General features: G+C 36.7%; 3 protein-coding genes across 3 annotated transcripts; 1 reads left to right on the top strand and 2 right to left on the bottom strand.

Moving 5' to 3' along the window:
• The first annotated feature begins 5,096 nt into the window (after positions 1-5,096).
• On the top strand, positions 5,097-6,002 carry LOC137749018 (ethylene-responsive transcription factor ERF008-like). The gene is made up of 2 exons (XM_068489197.1): positions 5,097-5,662; positions 5,742-6,002. Exons 1-2 carry the CDS (start codon positions 5,200-5,202, stop codon positions 5,759-5,761), a joined length of 483 nt encoding a protein of 160 aa, XP_068345298.1. The 5' UTR covers positions 5,097-5,199; the 3' UTR covers positions 5,762-6,002.
• A 4,673-nt stretch (positions 6,003-10,675) lies between these two features.
• Positions 10,676-11,316, bottom strand: LOC137747850 (uncharacterized). The gene is made up of 2 exons (XM_068487990.1): positions 11,065-11,316; positions 10,676-10,999 (listed from the first exon to the last, which is right to left on the bottom strand). The coding sequence occupies exons 1-2, from the start codon at positions 11,314-11,316 to the stop codon at positions 10,676-10,678; spliced, it is 576 nt and encodes a 191-aa protein (XP_068344091.1).
• Positions 11,317-14,020: 2,704 nt separating this feature from the next.
• Positions 14,021-17,775, bottom strand: LOC137748599 (CBS domain-containing protein CBSX1, chloroplastic-like). The gene is made up of 8 exons (XM_068488768.1): positions 17,436-17,775; positions 17,089-17,176; positions 16,931-16,995; positions 16,626-16,674; positions 15,031-15,083; positions 14,609-14,724; positions 14,474-14,531; positions 14,021-14,392 (listed from the first exon to the last, which is right to left on the bottom strand). Exons 1-8 carry the CDS (start codon positions 17,634-17,636, stop codon positions 14,318-14,320), a joined length of 705 nt encoding a protein of 234 aa, XP_068344869.1. The 5' UTR covers positions 17,637-17,775; the 3' UTR covers positions 14,021-14,317.
• Positions 17,776-27,606: the final 9,831 nt, after the last annotated feature.

The following is a 27,606-nucleotide window of genomic DNA, read 5'->3' as shown; positions in this document are numbered from 1 at the left end:
GGCAAATGATTTTGATTGAATTGAATGTTTGCAAGGATGATCCAATAATCGATGTTTACAACATAGACGATTCAGATCATTGAAGTTCGATGTGGAATGGGTCCCATAACTAATCCTCAATTTTTTTTTTTCTAAAATAGGGATCCCTCCCCATAAAGGATATATATATATATATATATAACGAGTTTAGCGCCACTATATTGTTTCAAGAATACATTGTTATTTAAAAACAAATTTGCATATAACATTGCATTGTATTATTAGAATAGAAATGTAATGTTGCAAAGAATTTGTTTTCTCTAAGTCATAGTGGTTAAACATCTTGAAGAGTCGCTACATAGCAGTGAACTTTTTCTTGGTAGACGACAACCATAGTGGTTGAGCATCTTTGATGCATACTTTTTCAACAATCCAAAATAGAAAAGGAAATCAAGTACAATTGTCGTTGTTTTTTAAACGTTTGCAGTTGTATCTCTCACTCAGTGAGTTATGGCATTATGGGCAAACTTTTAATAGGGAAATTGTGGAGAGCGATAATACTTGGTACAATCCCAGTGTATCCAACAAATACAATGCAAATTGCAAAAGTATGGGGAACAAGAACCAACCACATCCGAATTTAGTAATGTCTTTTTATATATGAAGTTCCATATATAGTTTCGATTCGTCAGTGCTCATAACCCTAATGTAGTTAAAATACATGGAAACAAAAATGTGGTTGAAGACAAGCACAAACGATCTGTCCTTGTAGTATATAAAAATGGAACATTTACTCCAACCACATTATTTGTGGCTCCTATCGTATGGGAAAGAGTACTCCTCAATTACCAGTGATTTTGATACTCCTGATTTAATTTTTCATGCAACGTTTACGTAAAACTGTAAATAATTGTGATAACGTAATTAGAAGTTCGAGAATTGTTACCTTATAATTTATGACTTGAGCAAACAATTTAGTGACATAACATAGAATGGCAATATATCCTTTTGGGGAGTGGTGTTTTATTTATAGGCTTATCAAAATAACTGCTAAACCATATTTTAAGAATCACTTTACATCATGTTTTGTGCAATCACTCCATAGACTTTTACTTTGTGTTTTGTATTGCCTCATTTCGTCAATTTTATATATTAGCTCGTTAACTTTTGATATAGGGTACTCGAGGTGCCGTCAATATGTCATTCATTTTATTGATATCATGTTAATACCAAAGAGCAAAGCTAATGCTAAATGATGACATTTTTATTTAATTTTTATGTTAAATGGAGAAAGATTATGCCAAGTTAACTCTTCGACAATGATCGCCCATTACACTCAAAAATTCTCCGCCGATCCCTCCACCAATTTTACTAATAATATAAGAAAGTAAATGAAAAAGATACAAACGTGGGGTGGGAGGAGAACTAGGTCAAGACCCAAAAAGACAAAATGATCAACAAAATGGTAATAAAGACAAAACATAATGTTAAGACCATGAACAGAGGCTGCAAAGTCCGGAACCGTAGACCACCAATACTAAGCATAACTATCTAATCCAAATGAAGCTAAATCATCTGCAATTTGATTTCATTCTCAATAAACACGTGTACAAATAAATCGTATTCGACGAAGTTGTTATAGACAATTCTTCCAATCTACCATAAGAAATCAAAAGATCGCATTTGGAGCCTCGAAAAGATACATGGAATCTGTTTCAATCCATAAATGCTTCCTATCTCTTACCCAAGCTATACGCACAACCTCAATGAAAGTAAGATTATGTAGCAACTGGAATTACAAATTCTGTGTTTGATACACAAGCTAGCACCCCACCCTCCAATGAGCGAAGATCTTACCAAATCCAGCACGTCCATCGGCATAAGACACATCAATATTGAGCCTGAGCCACCCAGCCATCGACGACTTCCAAATTACTGAAATGAAGGATGGAGCCGTAATATAAAGCGGCAAGATACACAATAATGAGAAAATAGGCAATGCAGAAGAGAATGAGCTACATCTTGAGAAACACACTAGAGCAAGTCACGAAACCGAGCCACTAGCCATAACTTGGCATAATCCAGGAAAGCAGACTTGCCCTTAAACCGAATTTGATTCTAAAGGAATCAAATGTTCCATATAATGTACAAGCCGCTATAATCGAAAGTTTTCAAGTAGAACCAGAAAAAGTTATAAGAAAGGTTTCCGAAAAAACTTGTCATACTGATTCTACTATTAGAGAGGGACAACGAAAAAGCTCCAACAACTAAGACCAAAGATCCATGGTCCAAGGACAATCCAAAAACGTGTAAGAGAGAGACACAACAGCTGAATTACAAAAGGATCAACGAGAAATCAAAATTCCCGTTTGCTGAAGTACTACATCAGTAAGGAGACCCTTGTAAGACTTTTCAAACAGTTTTGCCTTGATTGAATCCGGTGGAACCAAATAATTTTCCTCCAAAACACCTAAATCATAGTTAAACAAGTGAGAATAAGCCTCTTGTAACAGTTAGGTGCCTTGGTAGTAATGAAATCCACCATTTGTTTCAAATATGAAGTTTTTGTTCTTGATAATCGATGTTTGTGTTTTGTACTTTCTTCTTCTTCTTTTTTTTCTTTTTTTTTTTTTTTTTTTTTTTTTTAGCGTTTTAAGAAAACTTATATCCAAAAAGAAAAAAAACGATATTTTTTATTTTTCTACTTTCTATGTACAGCAGAAAAGACATGATCCTTCAACTTTAGAGTGGTCTAATCTTCCAAATTCATGTGTGGTCCTACTAGTCATGGTATGACTTCTTATAAATACAAGCAAATGTGATTTTATTCCACCGACAAAAGGTCGCTCTCAATCAACTTTGTGGCGGTAAATTCAGGGAATCAAACCCAACTGCAGAAAAATGGAAGTAAAAAACAAAAGATAATAACCATTTTTGCGGATAAAATAATAAGGCCGGCCCAATAATAAGATCAGCAGGTATTTTCAACCTTACTTATGGGGCCATTGGGATTGCATAATGTCAATATTATCCCTTTCCAAAGGAGAGATTTTTTTAGTACGCTGAAAACGTAGTTTAGATTAAGTAATTAGTTGAATGATATTTTTTTTTTAAATTTTTAATCAATTGTATTAAGATATTTGATGTGTCGACTGTGTTTCAGGTACAATGAAAAAATTCTTCAAACAAAGATAAGAGAAGGTATGCCGTTTGCTTGGAGGGAAAAGTCAATCCCTAACGGTATAGAAAATTAAATAAGAAGCAACGAAATAATAAAACCCACAGAAGCAACAACTGAATTAGGTTGGGTTTGGAGTGCTTTTTACATTTGCCAAAACACTCTTCCAAAACAAAAATATTTGATTTTTGTAGTGTTTGGTTGGATACATTTTTGGGTCGGAGCTCTCATGTCACTTCACCCAACCCCAATAAAATAAAAAAAGAGTACCTCATGCATTATTGCATTTTGATGTAGAAGTTCTTCTTGTGTTATCTTGGTTGAGTTAAATGAAGATGTATTTTTTAATTGATTCGCTTAGTAAAAAAGATGTATCTTCGATCACAAAAATTATTTCACCTTTTTAAATTAGTTAATTTCACATTTAGTTCAACGTGTTTTCAAGCAAAAAGCACTGCTTTTCTTTAATGAAATGGTAACAGATGTTTACAACATACAACTTAATCAGAGTGATTCATCTTAAAATCAACATTACCAAAATCATCGTTTACAAACTTCTAATGTCAAATAGAGTTGTAGGCTTAATAGTGGCAATGATCCCTGAACTTTACTCATAGTTTAATTTTAGTCCATGAATTCTCATATTAGTTTCTTTAGTCCTCGAATACAAAAATGTGTTGTACAATTGATCATTTTCACTAACTCTGTCTGTTTTTTTATTAAATTTAGGGGTATATTAAGAATTTCATCTCACATCACTGAAAATAAATTGAAAAATGAGAAAGACAAAAACCTAAAAAAAGATCTTTTTTGTGTAAGAAAATTGAATAAATAGGAACCTTTTTTCACAGTTTAATATGTGATGTGTTAGTTGTTTAAGGGCTAGTTTGGGGTTGTTGTACTGTGAAAAAAAAAAAAAAAAAAAAAAAGAAGCGTTGCTTTCAAAAGCAAGGGTAGAACTACTTCTGCTTTCTGTTGTTATTATGATTTTGACAAAAATCACTTCGGTTTTTCATTTACCAAACAAAATTTTACCCCCAACTTTTTTAAAAAACTACTTTTAAAACAATTTCAGCAATGTCAAACTAGCCTTAGGTCCAGTCACATTCGATTTCCTATCAACTTTGAAATCGCATTGCCTAATATTTACAAGTTGCCAAATCCAACTATTTTCATTTTGTATTTATAGTTTAAAATTTCATTTTGTTTTAAATTGAAGTTTCTAATATATCCCTAGTTTTAATTAAAAAAAAAAAAAAGAGGTTAGAGAAAATAACCAGCGGTGTAACACATCGTTAAGTTGAAAGATTAATGATGCAATATATTTTTAAGTTCGTGAACTAATTAAAGTATAATTTTCAACATTGGCACATAATAAATTATAGTCTAATCATAACAAAAGAATAAACCACTCTTTCCTCACTATTTTAAACAAGAAAATAGAATTATTATTATTTTCTTCACAACCTTTGAATTCCACTTGAATTTTCCACACAAACAGACACCTCCCATCACTTCACTACCTCCTCTACCTCCTCTACCTCCACCACCCACTACATATTTTTATTTATTTATTTATAATTCTAAATTGTATAAAACCCAACCAATTTTTTGAAAAATATGCAAAGATGAAAAATAAATAAAGCATCTCCCCACTGCAAAAAAAAGTGCCCTGTATTTTAGGACAGGGTCCTCTGGGTCTGACTGACCCCATCTCTTAATTAGGCAAGACCTCCCCAAAAAATAAAAAAACCCAAAAAAAGAGAAAAAGAAAAAGAAAATCGGTGGGATTTGTTGTGTCGGTGAATTTGGATTTATTTCGGGGAATAAAATGTTTTAGTTTGTTGGGTTTCAGAGACGTGGAAGCCTACCCAGATACAACCTTAGTGGCCAAGGAGCATGCAAAAAACCCCCTCCCACCTTTCTCTCTCTCTCTCTCTCTCTCTCTCTCTCTCTCTCTTTCTCTCCCTCTCTTCCAAAAAGCAGAGCACCCCTTTCGCACTCTCAGACCGACATCAACAATTGAAGGAGAACAATTGAAGATGGAGGGCGGCGGCGGAGAGGCGGCGAATAGGAAGAGAGCTGGGGTGGACAACGACAAGCCGTACAAGGGGATACGGATGAGAAAGTGGGGCAAGTGGGTGGCCGAAATTCGAGAACCCAACAAGCGCTCTAGAATCTGGCTTGGTTCCTACTCCACTCCCGTCGCCGCCGCTCGGGCGTACGACACGGCAGTTTTTTACTTGCGGGGCCCCTCCGCGCGGCTCAATTTTCCAGAGGCTTTGCCGGTCGAAGGTGGCTGCGGGTGCGGTGACATGTCGGCAGCTTTGATACGCAAGCGGGCCACCGAGGTCGGAGCCCGGGTAGACGCGGTCGAGACGGCTCTGCGACACCACCGCGGTTCCGCGGCAGGGAACGGAGACGGCGATGAGATTAAGCCCTGCTTCGCCGGATGCGTGGATCGGGTCGACCTGAACAAGATGCCCGACCCGGAGAATTCGGAAGGTGAGTGGAATTAGAGAGAGGTTGTCTTAATCTCTTTCGGTTTTAAAAATTGAGGGGTGGCCTTTGCTAACGTGCGCAGGGGAGGTATGTGACTGCTGAAGCAATGATGAAGCTTTCGTCCTGGTCCTGGAAATTAGAATTTCGCCTACTGTATCTCTTTTTTTTTTCAGAAAATTTTTGCTTTGGATGGAGAAATTTTGGCCCTTTATAAAAACGTGATGTAAGATGTAAATTATGCTACTAATTAGCTTAATTTCCCCCTTTTTCTGTATTTATTCCTTTTAATTTTGGGTAATTAACATTTCCTCGTACAAGGAAATGTTCGGTCTTGTAGTTCAGCTGGTTAAGAGCAGCACCGAGTTTTCGTGTTCGATTCCCTCCCTTTATATTGCTTTGTATTAAAACTTTGCTCTTCCATAAGTGGTAGTTTGGTGGTGAGGTAGGAGATGGGGGAATTGAAGGAATAGAGCAAAAATGTAAAGGAAAGGGTGGATTTAAGTGGAAAAAATGAAAAAGAAAGAGGAGGGAATGTTTTTACTTGTTAGCTGTGAAGGAGGGAGCAAAAACTAGAAAGGGTCCTACAGTTGGGGGACACAACAGGGACCAGGCTAACCACTGAAGTTATAACTACTAGTTGTCCTAGTACAAGAAAGCAATTGGGATTTGGAAGAGTTAGGTATATCCGGTTCTCTGCACTGTTGCTGGTTAAGTGTGGTTATGGGGATTATATATGGTTGTGATGGTGCTGGTGCGGTTTTGGATGACGGAGGAGCAAGAGGGCAAATGGGATGCACTATGCCCTTTATCGGTTTTGTCCCCCCCCTCTAGGCCGTTCACTCTCGGTCTTAGATTCTATTTGTGGTCTTGCAATGGCTACATGATCCCTCTCCGACAAGGACAAGAGAGTGTTAAGATGGCGTGAGCGTGCTAGAAAGAAGGGTGTCACGACCAATTGCATACACGCACGTGTGCGTACAATAATGATGCAAGTGCGTAAGTTGAAGAGGACCATAGACCATAGATATGATCGTGTACACGTGTTGATGATGGACGTGCCTGCTTTGTTGGTTCCAATTTTGATTAGCAATAGCTGATTGCATAGTAATGTTGCATAGAGATTAGAGATTAGCTACAAACACTGTTTTATAGGCGGATGAACTTTGAACAATACATGAGCTGTGATCCAATCCATGTTCTGGTTAAACAATTTTTACCCACTTTTGAGTAAAGACAATGATTAATCCACGATTAACGGAGAAATCGGTGTTTACTATTTGCTAATTTGAGTAATTAATTATTATAAACTTTCTCAAATCTCAATGATTTAGATGTCTATAGGTGTCCTATTTACCTCTTTCCCCTCAAAGATTTGATTGACTGCAGTTCCACATGTTTAATTCCATCTTGTGATCAAAGGAAAATAAAATCTTTAATTTCAGTGTGACAATCAGTTTGACTCCGATACATTTCCTATTTTCAAAGGCATAAATTTAAATTGCACAATAATTGAAGCCGAATAAAGTCAACAAACCACATTTCAAATATATTGTTCAACAACCGGTACATCATGAATCAATCCGATGGCCGATTCAGCTCAACAAACACCGGTTATGGATAAGATGGCAAACCACACTCGCACGGACGAGGTAAATTCGCAAGGAGACACGATAGCCATTGGACTAAGTTTTCGCCAAGGTCAGTTGCACTCACGTGCGTGAAGTGTATTTCTAACTGGTATACATGTGGACTGTGGGGCCACATGCATCTACATTGGAAATTACCCACTTGCACGTGAGTGAAATGACGTAGGCATTCTGTTGGAACCTAAAACTTGTAAATAAATGTTTGTATGTGCACTCAATAGCTGGGAGAATATCTGTTATTCTATTGAAAGAGCAACAATGGCGTTAAATAACCTTGCAAGAAAACTAAAAGCTAGAAATAAGCAACCCACATTTTAACAAACCTAATAACATGGTACACGACTAAAATAAGAAGCAAACTAAACAACTTGTCCCTAAAGAATAGGGATTATTAACAACTACTAAAAACAATCCTACAAACTAGGAAACCTAACCCTAACAACTAGGAAATCTTAACAACTTCAACATCCTCCCTTAAACTGAACGTTATCAGCAATCAGTTTACATCCATGAGTAAGCAAACACACATTAACCCCCGCAGTTTCAGAAACACATCCAGCTTCAATGGTTTGGTCATGATATTCGCTACCTGCTCTTGCATAGAACATTTAACCAATTCCACAACTTCATTCTTGGTGAGCTCTCCAAGAAAATGGAAATGAACATCTGTGTGTTTGCTGTGACCATGCATCACTGGATTCTTTGAAAGCTTAATAGTAGAACTATTATCGCAATAAACCCTTGTGGATTTGCACTGTTCATGACTGAGTTGCTGTAAAATCCTTCTTAACCAAACTGCTTGACACGCACTCGATACTGCAGCTATAAACGATGCTTCAGCGGTAGATAAAGTAACCACATGTTGTTTCTTCGAAGACCATGAGATTGCCCCTGAACTCGACATAAAAACATACATTGAAGTACTCTTCCTATCATCCTGATTTCGAGCATAATCACTGTCTGTGTACCCAATGAGTTCTTCATTTCCTCTTTTCTTATAGAACAACCCAAAACTCACTGTGCCCTTCAAGTACCTCAACACTCTCTTCGCTGCTTTAAGATACAGCTCAGTAGGTCGTTCCATAAACCTGCTAATTAAACTGATAACATACATAATATCAGGTCGTGTGGCAGTCAAGTACATGAGACTTCCCACAATTTGTTTGTACAGAGTGCTATCAATTTTTATGCCTCCTTCATCTTTCATCATTTTGAAGCCAGGAACAATAGGATTATGAATTGCATTACACTGGTCCATGTTAAACCTCTCCAACACTTCTTGAGCATATTTGTTTTGGCTAACATAGATACCTTCTGGCCTTTGCAACACTTCTAAGCCAAGAAAATAGGTCATTCTTCAAAGATCAGTCATATCAAACTCAATCATCATAGAATGCTTGAACTCTTTAAACATAGACTCTTCATTCCCAGTAAATATGAGATCATCAACATAAAGGCAAACAACTTACATTTTACCTCCATTCATTCTTTTGACAAACAAGGTGTGTTTATGTGGGCACTTCTAGAAACCTTCATTCATGAAATAAGTCTCAATGCAGTTATACCAAGCCTGAGGAGCTTGTTTAAGACCATATAAAGCATTTTAAAGCTTATATACCTTGTGCTCCTACCCTTTTTGTTCATAGCCAGGAGGTTATGCAACAAAAACTTCTTCATCTAAATCTTCATGGAGGAATGCCGACTTGACTTCCAATTGGTAAACTGTCCAATTATTCTGAGTTGCAAGTGATAATATGACATGAACTATATCCAAACGAGCTACAAGTGCAAACACTTCGGCATAATACACGCCATATTGTTGATTATACCCTTTTGCAACAAGCAAGCCTTGTATTTGTCCACTTCACCTTTCTCGTTAAGCTTTGTTTTGTAGATCCATTTTACCCCAATCACTTTTCCTCCTGATGGCATCTCTATCAACTCCCACATATTATTTCTTTCTCTGGCCACAATTTTTGAATCCATAGCCTTCTTCCACTTGTCACTTTTCACAACTTCCTCATAAGATATGAGATCAATATCAGCAAACAAAGCTAAGTGAGCCATGTCTTCTTCCTTGGAGAAACCTTTTCCGCTTACATAGTTTCTCATCTAAGTGGGTCATCTTCTGACTCGTCCTTCAATGGTAGTGTTTTCTGGCTGGTCATCTTGATCAGATTCCCCACTTTCTAGTACTGCTTCATCATTCTTGGATTCCTTTACATTGTTATCATCTCCTGGACCTTCTTCTTCATCTTTTTCCCATTCAAGATCAGCCATGATTGCTTCTCTATGATTGTCGCTCCAATCCCAAGCTTTATCTTCTTCAAAAATCACATCTCAGCTTGTCATTATTTTCTTAGAAACTGGATCAAATAGTCGATAAGCCTTGGATTCTTCACTGACTCCTAGTAAAATGCATTTCATACTCTTGTCATCAAGTCTAATCCTCTTACTGTCAGGAACATGTACATGTGATAAACACCCAAAAACCCTGAAGTGTTTTACTGATGGTTTGGAATCACTCCAAGCTTCTTCTAGCGTCATGTTTCTCACTACTAGTGTTGGACTTTTGTTGAGTACATGGATGGTCCAATTGACTGCTTCTGGCCATAAAGCTCTTGATTTTTTTTTTTAAAGCTCTTGAATTTTTTTTTCTCTGAAGGCATGCTTTGAACCATATTCATAATGGTCCGATTTTTTCTCTCCTTGACACCATTCTGTTGGGAAGTATAGGTAGCAATCAACTACCTTTGAATTGCATGTTGCAAAAATTTGTGAACTCGAGTGATGTGAATTCACCCCCACGATCTGTACATAGACTCCTTATGCTTGAACCTATTTCTTTTTCAACCCTAACCTTGAAGCTTTTGAAAGTACTAAAAGCTTCTAGTTTGTCAACCAAGAAATATACCCACATCTTTCTAGTGTAATCATCAATAAAGGTAATGAGATACATTTTCTTACTGTTGAAGATCCGATTAATGGGCCCACATATGTCAGCATGCACAAGTTCAAGAGTCTAAGATGCCCTCTATGTACTCTTCTTCGAGAATGGATCTCTCTGCTGCTTCCCTACCAAACACTTTTCACAAACCTTCGCGTGAGCCTTAAACTTTGGTAAGCCCTTCACCATATTCTTTTGTTGAAGAATTTTTAGGCCGCTCCAACTCAGATGTCCATATCTACAATGCCACAATTAGGGTTGATCTTCTGCAACAGTGTTGAAACACTTCTGTTCTTGTGGTTGTGTGCGAGCAAGCAAGATGAACATTCTATTCATTGCCATTGATGTTTCCTAGATCAGTCATGTCTCAGGCTGATAAATCTTGCACTTGCCACCTTTTATAAAAATGGCAAGACCCTTCTCTTACAGCTGCCTAATGCTAAGTAAGTTGTTCTTTAAATCCGGCAAATAAAATACCCCAGTGATGACCTGCATGATCCCATTGACTTCTATACGCACATTTCCCTTCCCTAACACAGCCAAGCTTGAATTGTTCCCTAACTTCACAGATTTCCTAAAGGTTTCATCAAGGTATGTGAATATCACCTTCTTGCCACACATATGGTTGTTGCATCCCGAATTCATGAACCATAATTCCTCGATATCCATATAAGCCATCAACAACATTTCTTCACTTGTCTCTACGTAGAAACCTTTTGAATCATTCCCTTTCTTAGGGCATTCCCACTGGAAATTCCCAAGTTCATGACAATTGTAACATTCAAGGGTAGACTTGTCAGGTCTATTCCTACCCATCTCTTGTCCTCTTCTTTGAAACCGTTGTGTCCACCTCTCCCACCTGGCTGGATTTCATGAGTCACCTTCAGAACTTGTTTATCCACCGTGTGCCTGCTTATTCTCTGCTCGTGCATTAACAAGCTACTTTGGAGTTCATCGATGGACAAGATGTCGAGATCATTAAACTCTTCAATAGAGCACACCACATAGTTATATTTAAGAGTCATTGATCTCATAATATTTTCGATGACCACCACATATCCCATCTTTTCCCCATGAATCCTCATCTTGTTAGCTATGGTGAGAGTCCGTGCGAAGTACTCATTCACTGATTCTCTTTCCTTCACATGCAGCACTTCAAACTCTTTCAAAAAGCTTGTAGTTGTGCATGCTTGACTCGTGTTGTACCTTGGTACTTCTACCTTAAGGGGGTGTTTGTTTGCCCTCACTAAACTTCCTTGGATTGGACTGGCTTAACTGGGATTGCTAGCCGGTGTTTGATGCGAACAAGGATTAACATGAATGAGACCAGGTCGGACTCGCATCGACTAAGTCTTTCACTAGGTAGTCTTAGTGAGGACCCCCAATATGTATGGGATTGCTAATCCCGTCCTCAAACATGCTCTATTTGCCTGTTGCATCGTCTGCAAGCGTACCTTTGCAAAACCCTTTAATCACCACTCAAATTTGAAACAAAGTTCCAGCTACTGCCCAAACCTCAAAATCCAACCACAAAAAAAAAAAAAAAAAAGGCGAAAAAAATAACAACAAAAAAATCCAACCTGAAATTCAAAATCCACCCATTGCCAGAAATTTATGAGATGACTTTGTAGGTGGAAAAGCCAACGCATGTATCAGAGGAAGGAGAGAGATCTGAAAAAATTTTGGGAAAAAAAAAGATGAGGAAGGTGGAAATGCTTAATAGCGGCAAGAGAATGAAGAGGATGAGCTTGTTTTGAAGGATTTGCAATGAACTTTACACTTGCGTTTTGCAGGAAAAGTATGGAGGAAAGAAGAAATGGGGCGGAGCCAGAGGGAGAAGAAAAGAAAAGATAGTTCTAGAGGGTAGTCTCTTTGGAGTAAAGTAAAAGGGGAATAAATATGCATGAAAAACATAAAATATTATTATATAAACATTAAATAATATAAAATATTACTATATATGCATTAATTAATATAATATTATAGTTTATTAATTATCCTGTTTTTTAGTCCGACACTGCACCAAACATTTTACTAAGTTAGTCCAGCTTAGTCTATTCTAAGTCAATCCAGCTTAGTCCCTGAAGCTAATACAGTCCAAGATAGTCCGGTGCAACAAACACACCCTAAGACCATCTCCAATGGTTGGGCTAAAGGCCAAATTTTTTAGCCCGGAAAATTTAACTTTTAGCACAGAAACAGCTTTTCTGTTCCAACCATTCTAGCCTAAAATTTTAGCCCGAGATTATTAAAGAATGAAATTAGGTTATTTTTTTTGTTAAATTAAATTTAAAAAAAAAATAAATATGCAGACTATCGTAAATTAATTTTATGAACATTTTAATCTAAAAAAATTTAAATTCCGATAAGTATTGGGTAGAGTCCACTCCGATTTCTGGGCTAAATTTTGGGGGGAATTTGGCATTGGTTTAGCATTTAGCATTTAGCACAAAATTTTCCCTTGGGTTGGAGTGGGTTTGGGGGGAAATTTTGGGGGATAATTTGGCTTTTAGCCCATCATTGGAGTTGGTCTAAGGAGTCCCAAATGTCCTTCACAATATCTTTCTTTAGTATCATCTCCAGAATTGATCGAACAATAGCCTGGAACAAATAGTTATTAGCCTTCAAATCTTTCAGCCCATGATCATCAATGGTCTTCTTCTGTGCATCAGCGAGATCCTCCTCGTCTGCTACTGCAGGAATCCCAGTCTCCACCAAGCTCCAATATTCTTTGAAGCACAAGAAATCTCCATGAGCATACTCCAGTGGTCATAGTGTCCATCAAACCTCGGAATTGCATGTTGCACAAAGCTACTTTCAGTGGCCATGGCGTTGTTGTCAAACGATGAAACTAGCTTCGATCAGGCCCTGTGATGGGGCTCTGATACCAGATGTTGGAACCCGAGGATGAACACTCAAGAAAACTTGTAAATAAATGTTTGTTTGTGCACTCAATACCTGGGAGAATATCTATTATTCAATTGAAAGAGCAACAATGGCGTTAAATAGCCTTATAAGAAAACTGAAAGCAAGAAATAAGCGGCCCACGTTTTAACAAACCTAATGTCACATCCCGACCCGGGCCTCCACCACATCCCAGACTCAACTTCACCGTAGCACGATATTATCCACTTTGGGCCCCGACCACGCCCTCACGGTTTTGTTTATGAGAACTCACACGAGAACTTCCCAATAGGTCACCCATCATGGGATTACTCTCGCGCGAACTCGCTTAACTTCGGAGTTCTGATGGAACCCGAAGCCAGTGAGATCCCAAAAAGCCTTGTGCTAGGTAGAGATGAGAATATACATATAAGGCTTACATGATCCACTCCTTTGGGCGATGTGGGATGTTACAATCTACCCCCTTTAGGGACCCGATGTCCTTGTCGACACACCACCGGCCATGGATTGGCTCTGATACCATATTGTCACATCCCAACCTGAGCCCCACCACATCCCAAGCTTGACTCCACCATAGCACAATATTGTCCGCTTTAGGACCCGACCATGCCCTCACGATTTTGTTTCTAGGAACTCAAACGAGAACTTCCCAGTGGGTCACCCATCATGGAATTACTCTTGTGCAAACTCACTTAACTTCGAAGTTCCAATGGAACCTGAAGCCAATGAGCTCCCAAAATACCTCGTGCTAGGTAAAGATGGAAATATACATATAAGGCTTACCTGATCCACTTCCCTGGGCGATATGGGATGTTACACCTAATAACGTGAAACACGACTAAAATAAGAAGCAAACTAAACAACTTGTCCCTAAAGAATAGGGATTATTAACAACAACTGAAAACAATCATACAAACTAAGAAACCTAATCCTAACGGCTAGGAAATCTTAACAACTTCAACACATTCCTCCTATACTAAAACGTACGCATCGTTATTTTCTTTCTGATCTCGTGTTATTTATTATTATTACAATTTCATTGCTGATTTATACAAATCCTTTGTCGAAATTGAACCTAAAAAGCAGACCAATTCCTCCGACGTCTTCTGTGATTCCACCATAAACATCTGGAAATGATATTGATCCGAATGTGTCTGCGTGCTATGTTTTCGATTCACTAGCATGTTTCATTTGAAGGGCAGCTCTTATGATGTTTCCTCTTGTAATAATTCCAATCTTCAGATAACAAACAATGGCATATCAGAGATACTGTTGAAAGATCATTACGAAGACGGAGAAAAAGAATGCATCTCTTACCAGCTTGCCGCTTTCATTTACAACTGGAAGTCTGCGATATTTTGTCTCGAGCAACATTCTGCCATCATATAACAGAAGTTAATTGTTTCCGGGTAGAGACCGATAATGGGAAAAAGTAGAGCAGGAAAAGCATACCTAGCAACACCCTCAAGATTAGTGGTTTCACTAACAACAACTGGGGCTGGTGTCATCACATCACCCACCACCTGACCATTGGTTTTACTGAGCAATTTCTGTACCTCGTTAAAAGTCTGCAACCACAATGCAGTTATATAAGCATTTTTATAAGACAAATTATTGTTGCAGAAAAAGGAAAACTACTGGTTAGACTTCAAAGATGCTTCGCAATGCGCCAATTTGAAATTCTAGAGCAAAAAGCACCATGCCTTTTGATATATCAATTGCCACTATGGGGATATACAAGTTTGAGAAACTATTAAACCCCTCCTCTCAAATTCATTCCCATTACCGAGATCATATGTTAATTCTACTAAAATTCATATAAAATTATAAGACAAATATCGAGAAAGGTAAAAGATAAATAAAATCTCACATACTTTCCAAGTGCTGTCAACTTCTGGAAACATGCTGTTGTCAGTTCTTCCGCTACCTATCAGGTGAAATATTCGAATGATTTGTATTATCAACTATGTAAGAGATGACCAACCCGATCATTGGACATAGAAGAAGTTAATCCACAACCTAACACATCATTTGTGAGCAATTCTATCTAAAACTGAATTGAGGTCAATCAAATAAACTTGAGTATAATTGATTTTCACTTCATGTTATCTGTTTGAAACTAAATTGAATAATTAAGTTGATTTCACTATTGTTTAAAACAGAGGAAACAAATGAATATGGTCCCAATATTACACCTCTTGAACTACATAACAGTTGCCCACTAGAGCTGTTGTAGCACGCAACAGTATCACAGACTGGAACTTTTAATTTAAATTTCCAAACACCAACAGATATTAAGCAAAAACAAATAATTTTGTTCAATAGCCATATATTCTTACGTCTTTGACATCAAGTAGACGCAATAATGCAAGCAAAATTCATTCGATTTCAATGAGAAAAATGAAAACCAATAGATTATTGAAGAACCTAGAGAGCTCTGTGGAGAATGAAGATAAAAGTGCAGAAACAAGAGGGAATGCAGGGCCACCTTTGGAATGAGAGAAAGTGTGAGAGAAAATTAAATTGAATCCTTGACAAATCAAATCTAATTTGGTTGGACTGGTATCTGTATGAACATCCAAATCTTTCCCTACCAAATAAATTGAATTCTAATGGCAAAGGCGGTTCCAGATAGTAATGCTTAATATAGAACTCAGATGAAGCTGAACTGAAGCAGAGAATTCCTTATTCTGATGAAGTTCCAAATAGGTTGTAAAAGAAATTAAACGAACCTTTGCATCTCGAGTAAATTTGATATACAAATTATACAGGTAAATTTAACATTTTGACCCTCTTCCAAGAGATTTGTACTAATATAAGATTCATGCCCAAGATTCCATTTTTTATTCACACAATATTGATTCACCCCCTTTAAAACCACTTTTTTCCTCAACAAAAGTTAAAATTAATTCTTTACTTGCCAAAGCCAGTACAACATGATTCGCATTTACATTTCCGTATATTAAACTTAACAATAATCCCAACCTCCTTTTGAGTTTGATTACATGGATCCTAATCGCATACTTGTTGGGACTCGTCACATGAATTTTCGTTTTCTATTCTACACTCAGTATCTTTATACCACTCATCCCCCTCAACATCATCATCTCCGCCTTTGCTCCCTTTTATGGAAGAAAATCTCATCATATTTTAATTAGCTTCAAAGTTGAAAAACAAATAAATAACGTATACTTCAATTTCCTCAAAAAGCTAATCTATACTTACAATGCGTACCAGCCAAAACAATACTTCTCTGCTAAGCAAATAAATTTGTCAAACAAACTTAGTTCACAAGATTCAGATTACCCTTTTTCAAGGGGTAGCCTAGCACTATCAAGTACGGTAATTAATCAAATGAATGTGAAATTGAGAGAAAAGAAGGCCGTGAAATCTTTAAGAAAAAAAATGAATTATACAGCTTAATTCCATAAAGAAACAAAAATGAAGATCAACGAACATATTTAGTTACCTGAAATAGTGTCCAGTGCTAACAAGTCATAATCTGAGACAAGACCAACCTGCGTCAACAGAGTACCATTATACATCAGTTGCACAATGTAACTACACTAAGCTCACATCAGATCATTTGGGGTAACGCTTGTTTTAAGTAAGACAAGATTTGGCCACATGAATTTCAAACGTCATAAATTGGCAATCATTGGTAAGTCTGGTTCTGGAATTTAAATAAATACATGGAAACTTGAAGTTAGTTTAATTAGACAATCATTTATAAATGTGACAAAGAAACTCAATGATATATAAGTGAGCACCTACCAGTGTCCAGTCATCGTCGATCACCGGAAAACCAGTGATTCTGTTTTCGACAAGAAGCTCTATAGCTGTAGGCACAGATCCATCACAAGAAACGAAAAACCTATAAAAACAAGTATTACACGCGACGAAGCGTCACCTCATGCAAATACAACAAATACCTTCGTCGACAGTCGTTGTAGGCTTCACCACGTGCAAATCCTCTCTTCTCGTCATAAAATCGCCAACAGTAAGAACTCCATTTTTCTCCTGCACAACAATATCAAGCAAAAGAGCGGCAATTCGATCATAAATTATCCAGTTCTAATCAGACATACCAATGCAGTAAACAAATTCTGATCAAATTAATTAGATGAACAAGTGCGCAAGCTTGACAGCAATCACATTTCCAAAAATTTCATCCTCCTGTTCATAACTACAAAGGAATCAATCACCCTAATATATTACAAATTCTGATCAAATTAATCAGATGAAAATTCGAATTGCATAACGGGAACGAAGAAGATACCGGTACGGAATTAGGCACGAAGGTGGCGGAGGATGCGACATTGAAGGACCTCCGAACCCCCAAAGTGGCGACGGATACCAGGAAGAGCCTCTGACCGGGACGGGTTACCAGCGGCAAGCACGGCGTCCGATCGCCCGGAGTAGAAGCCGAAGGCTTGGAGCGATGGAGGAGCGGAGGTTGTGGAACGAAAATCGAGGCCATGGATGATGGTTTGGGGTGTATACTGATGCAGTGGACTGACTACTGGTGGTGGTGTTGGCAAATTGTTTTGGTTTTTCAGCTGCGGGCCTGCGGAGATTTATATATTTTAATTCTGCAGAGAAACCGCCCTGGTCATCCCGACCGCGCTACATGATAAATAACAACAGATTTAAAAATTTATTGGGTAAATTACATAAAAGTACCTCAATTATAATCGAACTACAATCTCATATTTCATGTTTAAAATATGACAATGTTATACCTCAACTTATGATTTCATTACAATGTCATACCTCCGTTAACTTTTCTGTTAATTTTTCTGTTAAATACTGACGTGTCATGAGCTTGGCCCATTATTTTACTAATTAGAATAAAAAATTAATTAATTAATAATTAATTATTTTTTATTTATTTAACAATTAATATTCATTATAAACAAATAATTTTTGGGCCCCCTCATCCCAATCTCTCTCCTTCAAACTCTCCCTTCTCTCCTAACGCGCCCCAAAAAAGAGGCACCGGCATTTCTGCTCCGTTCATCCTAAAATCTCTACCAAAACACAGGAAATTTATCTCAAAACGAAGATCACAGATCAAAGAGTAGAAATATACCCTTTGTACACCAAGTCGTGGCCGGATAATGGCCTGAGAACGGCCTAAGGTTGTCAGCCCAAAATTGGGCTTTTGGTTTCTCGCAAAATCGAGGCAAATTCAAGTCTCCCATGCTCGAATTCGAACCTCAAGATGAAGGGGAAGTGATCTGTGGTCCAAATCTCGTCCAATTTGACCAGGAATTGATGGATTTTCATCTGAAAACTACGAGGTAGTTTAGGGTTTAGTCCATCTATGTTGTTGTACAAAGAAGATGAGAGGTTAGAGAAACTGGGGAGTTGAGCGTTGAGGGAGAAAATAAGAGAGAGTGAAACGGTTATGGTGGTGGTCTAGTGATGGCCTTTCTCTGGAACTCGGCGTCTTTGTGAACACAGAGAAGAAAAGATGGTGAGCATTGGGAGAGAAAGGGAGAGTTTGAGGGAAAAGATGGCCGTTCTCTGGGTCAGTTGAAGCGGGCTAGAAAAGATCAGAAACCTGTGTTTAAAGAGGAGGATGAAGGGGACGGAGGAGGAAGAAGGGGGTGGAGGAGGACGAAGGGGAGCTGAGGAGAAAGCACGGTTTCTGGGGGGAAAAAAAAAAAAAAAAAGGTAGAGAAAGGTTTATTTGTTTTAAATATTTTTTAATTGTTAAATAAATAACAAATAATTTATTATTAATTAATTAATTTTTTATTCTAATTAGCAAAATAGTGGGTCCCCCTCATGTCACGTCAGCATTTAATAGAAAAATTAACAGAAAAGTTAACGAAGGCATGACATTGCAACAAAATCATAAGTTGAGGTATGACATTGTCATGTTTTAAACATGAGGTATGAGATTGTAGTTCGACCTATAATTGAGGTAGTTTTGTATAATTTACCCAAACTAATTTGACTGAGTGTGCGAGGCATTTATGATTTCATGGCGAGGCGATAGGGGAACATGATGTATTAAATAAGAGAGTAATCTACTTGAAATAAGTTATCAATATGATATTGTTATTGGATCGAAGCACCATTTTGATGATGGGCATGTTTCGTGCATGTAAGTTTTTATGAAATAGAGATTACAAGATGGTATTGTTTCAAATCAATTATGTTGCATGTAATTAAGATACTGGCGAGGTGTGATTGAGGGGCCGTTACCTTGTTGTGCTTATTTCATATAAGTCTATCTAAGAGTCAGAGAGACGGTTGAGAGTGAAATTTTTTCATTTTTTGATTGATCGATGGTGACTGGTGGGGATCAATTTGTTTTTTATTTTAGTAAAGAGAGCATTTCATTACCTAGAAGAACAGTACACGAGGGGACCAAGATATAACATTACAAGTTAAGCTGTCTTCTAAAAGAGCATCAGATAAGAGAGTGTTTAGGGAAAACCGGGCTAGACGATGCGCTGCTCCGTTTGCTTGGCGACGGACGCGTTGCAATAGAAGCTTCAGTGATCACAGAGACAGCAATGCCTTGAAATCCTCCACAATGTGCCCGATAGGATAGACGTTGACAGAGGTGCCCTTTAGCGCTGCGAAGCCTGAGATGATCTGAAGTGAGTCACTCTCAACTGAACTATTTGTGAAAGTCCCTTGTCGAAGCCAGCAAAAGATCTTCTTTGAAAGCCAGAGCTTCAGCGCCTTTGCAGCAACAAACTTTCCGGTAGAATCCCGGATAATGATACCACCCCTCCAACAGCATTCTCCTTACTCCAAGCTCCGCCGATATTCATTTTGAGACGGCCTGGAGGAGGAGACTTCCATTTGAGAAGCTCCGGGGAAAGGGATTCCAAATGGTGTTGCAAGCCAAACACAGCAAGCAAAAGGGCTGTCCCTTATTTGATGGAGTGCAGATTCCAAGTTCGAACCACGCATCAAACGCGACAGATCGTTGGTGAGATGGCGGCTTTGCTAAGTTTTCTCTTGTAGCGAATCAAGTTATCAGTTTTAGTCTTTTAGACGTTTGGTGAGAAACTAGGGATGTTAAGCTCAGCTCGGTTCATTGTGGATTGAACTCGAACTCATAAATGGTTGGTTCGACTCGGCTCTTTTTTTTGAATGAGCTCGGACTTTAAGTTTAGCTCGAGTTAATAAAAATTAAAATAATTATGCAAACATAAATCAACATAAAATCATGCCATGCATCGAGAAAAAAGTGCATTTATTAAGTTTTGGAAAAAAAGAAGTCAATTTCACTATCCACCTGTTTATCCATCAATCGAAAAAAAAACCCTCAAAACTTGTACAGTTAATTGCGTCAATAGTTCTTCTAGCTGCCTAAATGGACATGATCGGTCTTTCAATGTAGACTGCAACATTAATTTTGTTCAAACTTTCAGTAAACAACTTATTTCTTATTATTTGGCTCGATGCCTTCAACCTTTTGGTCACATAAAGGTTGAGGAGGCTGGTTCTTAATTTTCTCTGCGCTTATAATCTGATTTCTCATGTGCCTTAGCCTCAGATTTAAACTAGCAACCACTTCTTCCAACTCTTTGAACCTTTTCGAACTGCAAACGATACATCTATCAAGAGAACTGAGACGACGATGCAGTTGGTCGATCACAAGAGCAAGAAATAGGGCAAACGCAATGAGAGTGGCTTCGAGGATGAAATTGTCCGTCGTGCGCTTCTGGATCATTGTGTAGAAGATTGTATTGGCTAGGAACTTAACCGCAGCAGACCAAAGACCGCAGCGTCGCCGTCTTCCTCAAGGGGGTCTCGAGCAAGATGGAGAGTATGAAAACCATCTCGAAGAAAATCACCGCGAATAGTGCTAACAGAATCATGATGTTGAATGTGAGTGAGTAGCGAGTGTGTGCGGAAGTTGACAGCCTTAGAGTGTTATGTTGTCTGAATTTGCAGGATGGGGGCAGCAACGTTTTATACCATCGATATCGAGTCCTGGCATAATTAGGAGTCTGGAGTCCTATCAAAATAAGGAATTAGGGGGTTAAAAGCTTTAAACAAACCTTTCCTCGTCACTGAAGGAATGTGTGTGTGGAAATAAACAAACCTTTTATAAGATGATTTCGATCGTTAAGATACAACTTACAATTGAAGATCATGTATTTCAAGTGGCTATAGTTTAAGGTACATTTAAAACCCTTTTTTTTTTTTTTTTTTTTTTTTTAAATAAGACAGTTCGATTTGATAAAATGTATAGTACAATGTAAGATTGTGTATTAGGAGGCTTTGTTCGCTTATGTTTGATCATCTTTTCAAATGGTGGTACAATTTAAAGAACATTTTTAAAAATTAAAGACTGAAAACTTAGGAACCGTTTGATAATCATTTCGTTTTCAGTTTTTTCTTTTAAAAAATAAATAAAAAATAAAAAATAAATAAAAAAACTAAAATCTTGTTTAGTAAATATTTTCAGCTTTTGGTTTTAAAAAAAATGAAAACTGAAAATCAAAAAATGAAACTCAAAGCCAAATTTTAAAAATTCAAGGAATTCATTTATCTTCATGTCATGATCTTTTATATGATATAATCTTTATCATATAATACTGTGTCATCACATGCATTTAACATACATAAATAAATCTAAGATTAGCAGCGGAGAAACACTAATAATTTGGGTATATAACGTCAGTTGGGACTAATTAAATTGATCACTAAAACACAATTATATCAATCCGGCTATGTACACAACTTGAATGTGAAAACATGTACATTAATGATGAATCTCACATCCTTGATCCGTTTACAACATCTAAATCCTAACTTAACTACACCCTTTTTTTAGGAATCTGCTATCCACACATCCTTTTTACATTTCACATACCTTTTTAATTTTTAGTCATTGGATCGGATGGATTGGAAAATATCAAAAGACATAAATTAACAAAAGGTGTGTGAGAAGTAAAAAAAAAAATGTTGGATAGCACACCCCCTTTTTTAAGGGTAATGCTAGGGAGACCAAATTTATAAACCAAATTATGTAAACCAACTAATGTGGTTGTTTACGATTGGATTATTATTTTAAGTATCAATTAACGTACTTATTTCCTATTGGTGACATATCATTTGGTCTGCAAATTTGGTTTAAAATTTTAGTCTCCCTAATGTTATCCATTTGTCAAGAGTCTCAACAGTCGACACCACCCACTTACACCGTTACATACTTGCACTAATAAATTCAAAATTTTAAAAGTGAGGTGTTTATAGTTCAAGGGTCTCTTCTTACCTTACTGGCAGCCCTTTTCCTCCTTCATCTAAGGCCATCTCCAACCGAATGAGGGTCAGAGGGCTCTCTTTGACCCTATAGCCCTCTAAGAAATTAATATTTTAATCAACAATGTCAGGTTATTTTTCTTACCATCTCCAACTAAGGGGCTACAAGACCATAGGCCAAACATAGTCCTATGACAAAAAACCATCTCCAACCGAGGGGGCCAAAAGGTCATAGGACCAAACATAATTTATTATTTTAATTGAATTAATATAGTTACTTAAATTAAACTACCTCAATAATTTTACGTTATGGATTGTCAATAATTTTATGTCTCGGAATCTCAATAATTTTACGTTAATGTTACTTAATGTTATTTAATGTTGTTTAATATTGTTTAATGTCGTTTAATGTTACTTAATGTTATTTAATGTTGTTTAATGGCTTAGGTAATTACAGGAAAAAAAAAATTAAAAAAAAAAATTCAAATATAACAGTTAGCTGACATCAGCAAGTAGCTGTTGGTTTCAAACATTTGGCCCGGCCCAGGGCTGGCTAGGTTGGGCCAGCCGATTGGCCCTTTTATCCTTTTTTGGCAGCCAACTGATTTCTTTCAATTGTGGCTATACTCGAAGAGCATATCGAGGTTGGAAGACGAGATTGGCGAGACAATGTTCAGTGGTGGGCGTGGATTTGTGCAGGCCGAGATGCACTTTTCCGACGGAGGCGATAGCAACGGATTCTTGATAATATTTTTTTTTCTGTTTTTGGGCCTCAGTTGTCTAGTTAGGGTCTTGCGGGTTTGTTTAGTTGGCCCCTTTTTTGCTTGTTTATGTTTTTCTATTTCTGGGGCTTTCGTTTGTAAATCTGTTTCTTTGCTAGTGGTATTCCTCCTCACTTGTAAGTGTGAGGTTTTAGGTTTGATTCTCCCCAATGGTGAATTAGAGCCACATTATTACTAATCTATTGTGAGGCTTAGCCCACTCTGACACTCCCCACTCCCTTAGTGTAGCTAATATCGTTTGCTAAAAAAATTGATAATAATTTCCTTGAAGAAAAAAAAACAATGTTGAGGTTTATTTCATGCTACTAATAATCTCTCTTTATTTAGCTAAAAAATTATTTTGTTACCGTTAAGAATTGAACCAAAATTCTCTTACTCAATTATTATAAACTACAACTAGGACTAAAGGATTTAATTTGTTGGGAAAAAAAAAATTACTTGTAGGGTAATGTTAGGGAGATCAAAATTTTTAAACCAAATGATGTGGTTGTAAATGATTGGATTATGAATAAAGTATCGATTAACGTGTTTGTTTCTTATTGGTAATATATCATTTGGTTTACGATTTATTTTAAAATTTTTGATTGCCCTAACATTATCCATAGATAAATAGTCTACACCAAATTTATTAGTTACATCGGGCCAAACAGGGTCCAACTCTTAGGACTGGGCCATGGACCGACCCAGCCTATTAAGGAAGGCCCAAACTCTATTCATTTAAAAATGGGCCAAATAAAGGATAACCCTACAATCGAGCTGGACTGCTCACACCTCAAAAAATGGGGCCAAATTCGAACCAGCCCATAAGTCCTTGGCCATTTTTAGCCTAGGAGTCGATAGCATAGGTTTTAAAATACAGTCATTTTCTTTAATAACTTGGCGTTGGACATTTTTTTTTGCACCATACGTATATGAAATGTGATAAAAATGATTCAACTGTTCTTAACGAAATAGAATTTACTACGAATTCAAGCCATATAGATGGATATACAAAACCATGAGACATAACATAATTGTTTAATTTAGATGAACCCATATAGATGGATATACAAAACCATAAGACGTAGCATACTTGTTTAATTTAGATGAACCGTGTCAACACAAACAAAACAAAAACAGGATAAACCTCGTCAACATAACACTAGTATTTTCCGCCTAAAAATAGTTCTACATAAGTATGCAGAAATTACAAATATCCTAATTAAGAAAATTTTCGTAGGTATAGATATACACGATTATTTAGAAATGCAGGTATACATAAACTTATGTCAAGTATATGTTGTAGTTAAGGCACCTTAAATTTCATTAAAATTATTTATAGTAACCATAACTTAAATTAGTTAATTACTAAATCTTCATAGTAGTTTGGTAGCAATGACATCTCTAAATTTAACAAATATGCCTTTGCTCTCATTGGCACTCTCTTCACCTTAAGTCTATCTTTTGTGTTTGTTTGTTTAAGTAATCCCAAAATTAGCTTTAAAATCAAGTGTAGGACCATCAATGTGATATGGGTTCCTTGATTGATAATCCACATTTAATGAAGGCCATGTTCTAGAAGAGGAAGTGGGTACCAATTACCAAAGTTATACATAAGTTCAAGCTTTTGTACAATAAGGTAATACACAATTGAGATCGGAAATTGCTATTTGGGACCTGTGGTGGGTAGTGGGTATCATCTTGTTTTGTTTTTGTTACCAAGACAAAAAAAAAAAAAAAAAAAAAAAAATAGAGGGACGAAAGGAGACAACACCATGCTTGTCTACTAGTAGTCGTATTTTATTTTTATGGTGTGTATATCTAACAAATTGTCACATGAACTCATTTCTACATACGTAAACCACCCAATTTTGCAAAATTAAAGTTGTGGTTAGACCTTGGTAATCAAAGAAGAAGCTGTGGGATCGGTGCAAGAAAAAATATAGAAACAATTTTCCTATCCGGATCTCATTGTCTGAAGCTCAAGAATCAAGCAAGCTAGACAATTCAAATTGAATCCAATGATCTCCAATAACTCATTTTGCTAACCCACCTCACACAAACCAAGGGCTCTGATTTCTCTTTCACACAAATCAAGGGCCCCAAATTTCTTGGTCCTTAAGTTCTGAATGCTAAAATCCAGAGAAGATCCAAATTCCAATTTGTGGCGCTTTCCTTGTCACATGAGAAGATGAGTGACATGCATTGACTAATGAATACATAACACTTGTGATTATAGGAAGAGGATTCGGTTTGGATCTCTCCCATCAAAGGTCCAGGATCAAGTGATCTAGGCCGTTGAAATTTAATTCAACGGCTACAATTATTATAACTTTTAGAGAGGCCCCCTATTTGTAGTCGTTGAATTAAATTTCAACGATCCGGATCACTTGATCCTAGGCCTTTGATTAGAAAGATCCGGACTGGATCCTCTTCCGTGATTATAAGTCCTTGTAGACTCTTCAACACAAACTATGCATTTATAAGAATTCCTACTCAAGTTTTCTCCAAAATTTTGAAAAATAATCAGGAGTGAAAACCGCCATGGTGTTAGTGGACGCATAGTACTATTTTAAAAATATAACTATTATTAATTTACACATGTTACAATATTTGTAGATCAGTAACGGCAATTTCTGGTAAGCTTTTGCTACGCAATCAAGCCCTAAACTCTTTTTCTTTTAAGTAAAATTGACTTAGGCATCAAAGATTCATTGGCTGACCTTGCCTCGTGGGCACGTGGCTTTGTCCTTGATCAAAGATGCTTAATTGTTTTGTAGGTACAATCTTGTCAAGACTGAAGACATCGTATTTTTGCTATCACAACGGTGTTATGATCACACTGAGAAATTGCTCAAATGATGAAGGGGTAGGTTTGAAACAAAGAAAAGACGTTAAGAATAATAAAAGGAGTTTACAGTGAAACCTCAACTCTTTTTATGGTATCAGAACAGGTTGTCTTACGTGTACAACCAACAGCCACACGTGCTCCAAGTCGTGTTGTCCACATGTTAAACTTAAAAATTTGTCACACGTGAGCAGTGTGTGAGGATATGAAGGTAAAATAATCTCACATTGATAAAAGTAATAATCTTGCAATGACTTATAAAACTATCTCTGAAGAAGAGTCAAAAGTGCCAAATAGGATGAAAAGACGGTAAGTTTCTTCCAACCGACGAGTTGTATGTGAGATGGAAGCTTTTTTTATTTTTATTTTATAACATAGCCCAATGACTTCAAATCAAATACAGTGCCCAAACTAATTTACACAATTTTTAACAATTTCTATAACATTAGGTCCTATAATATATAATAAAAAATAATTTGACTCATCCTTTAAGAAAAATAAATAAATAAACATCAAACTTCAAATTATCATGTCTCATCAAATGAAATTTAACATTATAGTTTAATATCTTCATTAGATGTGTTTTAAGAAGTTAAACAACTCTTCGTACTACAAATTAATTTAATTGTGGAAACCAAACTTTTTAGTGGGCTCCCTTCTAGAGGGTACACCTGTTTGCACTTGAGGAAGACAACATCGTCAAATGACAGCCTCGTCCCACTTCCATTATTGGAAGGTTAGCATTTTGCAAATGGCACGTTTGCACCCACTCATTACTTACATTTGTGTTTTTGGTAGTAGGGATTGGATAGGATTGTTGAGGACGAGATTCGATGTGTTTATGCATTTTATTGTGTTTGGATTCGTTCAGAATTTCGTCTTGTGCTCTGTGACGTGACGACCTTTTTTCACCTCTCCTGTCGTGCATCCTACCCTCTTCAGACTTTTTTATTTTTTGAAATTTTAATAAATTTTTTTTGATACTGTTTACTTTAATGAAAAATCATATTTTTATATTAAAAAATTAATCTTGATACTATTCACTTTACATTTTATTTTATCCTTATCATTAAAACTTAAAGTTTTCTTGCTCTTTGCATTCGTTTTCATTTTTTTTGTTTGTTTTTGTTTCTCTTTCTCACACACACACATCCTCTCCTCCCTACGGTGAAAAAAAAAATTAATTAAGATGAATCTTTTAAAATGGAACCCTCTATGGATTCTCTGTTAGAGGTGGTAAATCAACTTATTAGATTGTTAATGGGTATTGTTAAGAACTATTTAATTTGATATCACTATAATATAGAGGTAGTTTAGTAGGGGTGATAATAGTGTAAGGTGAAATCACACTAAATGGATCTTAATAGGTATCTATTAACAACCTAATAAGTTGATTTGGCACATCTACTCTCTGTCACCTTATAGTTTAACGTCAATTTTCGTACTAACATTACTAAACATTGCGTAAAAAACATGAGGCGACAGAGAATTCATGAAGAATTCTACTTTTGAGAGATTCCCCTTGACATTTCTCAAAAAAATATATATGATGTTGGTAAATAAAAATTGGAAAATTTTGCACCTATATATACCGTAACTGA

The sequence above is a fragment of the Pyrus communis genome, chromosome 10 (genome assembly GCF_963583255.1).
Source record: "Pyrus communis chromosome 10, drPyrComm1.1, whole genome shotgun sequence".
Classification (NCBI taxonomy): Eukaryota; Viridiplantae; Streptophyta; class Magnoliopsida; order Rosales; family Rosaceae; genus Pyrus; species Pyrus communis.
This window is presented reverse-complemented; position numbering and strand designations above follow the sequence as displayed.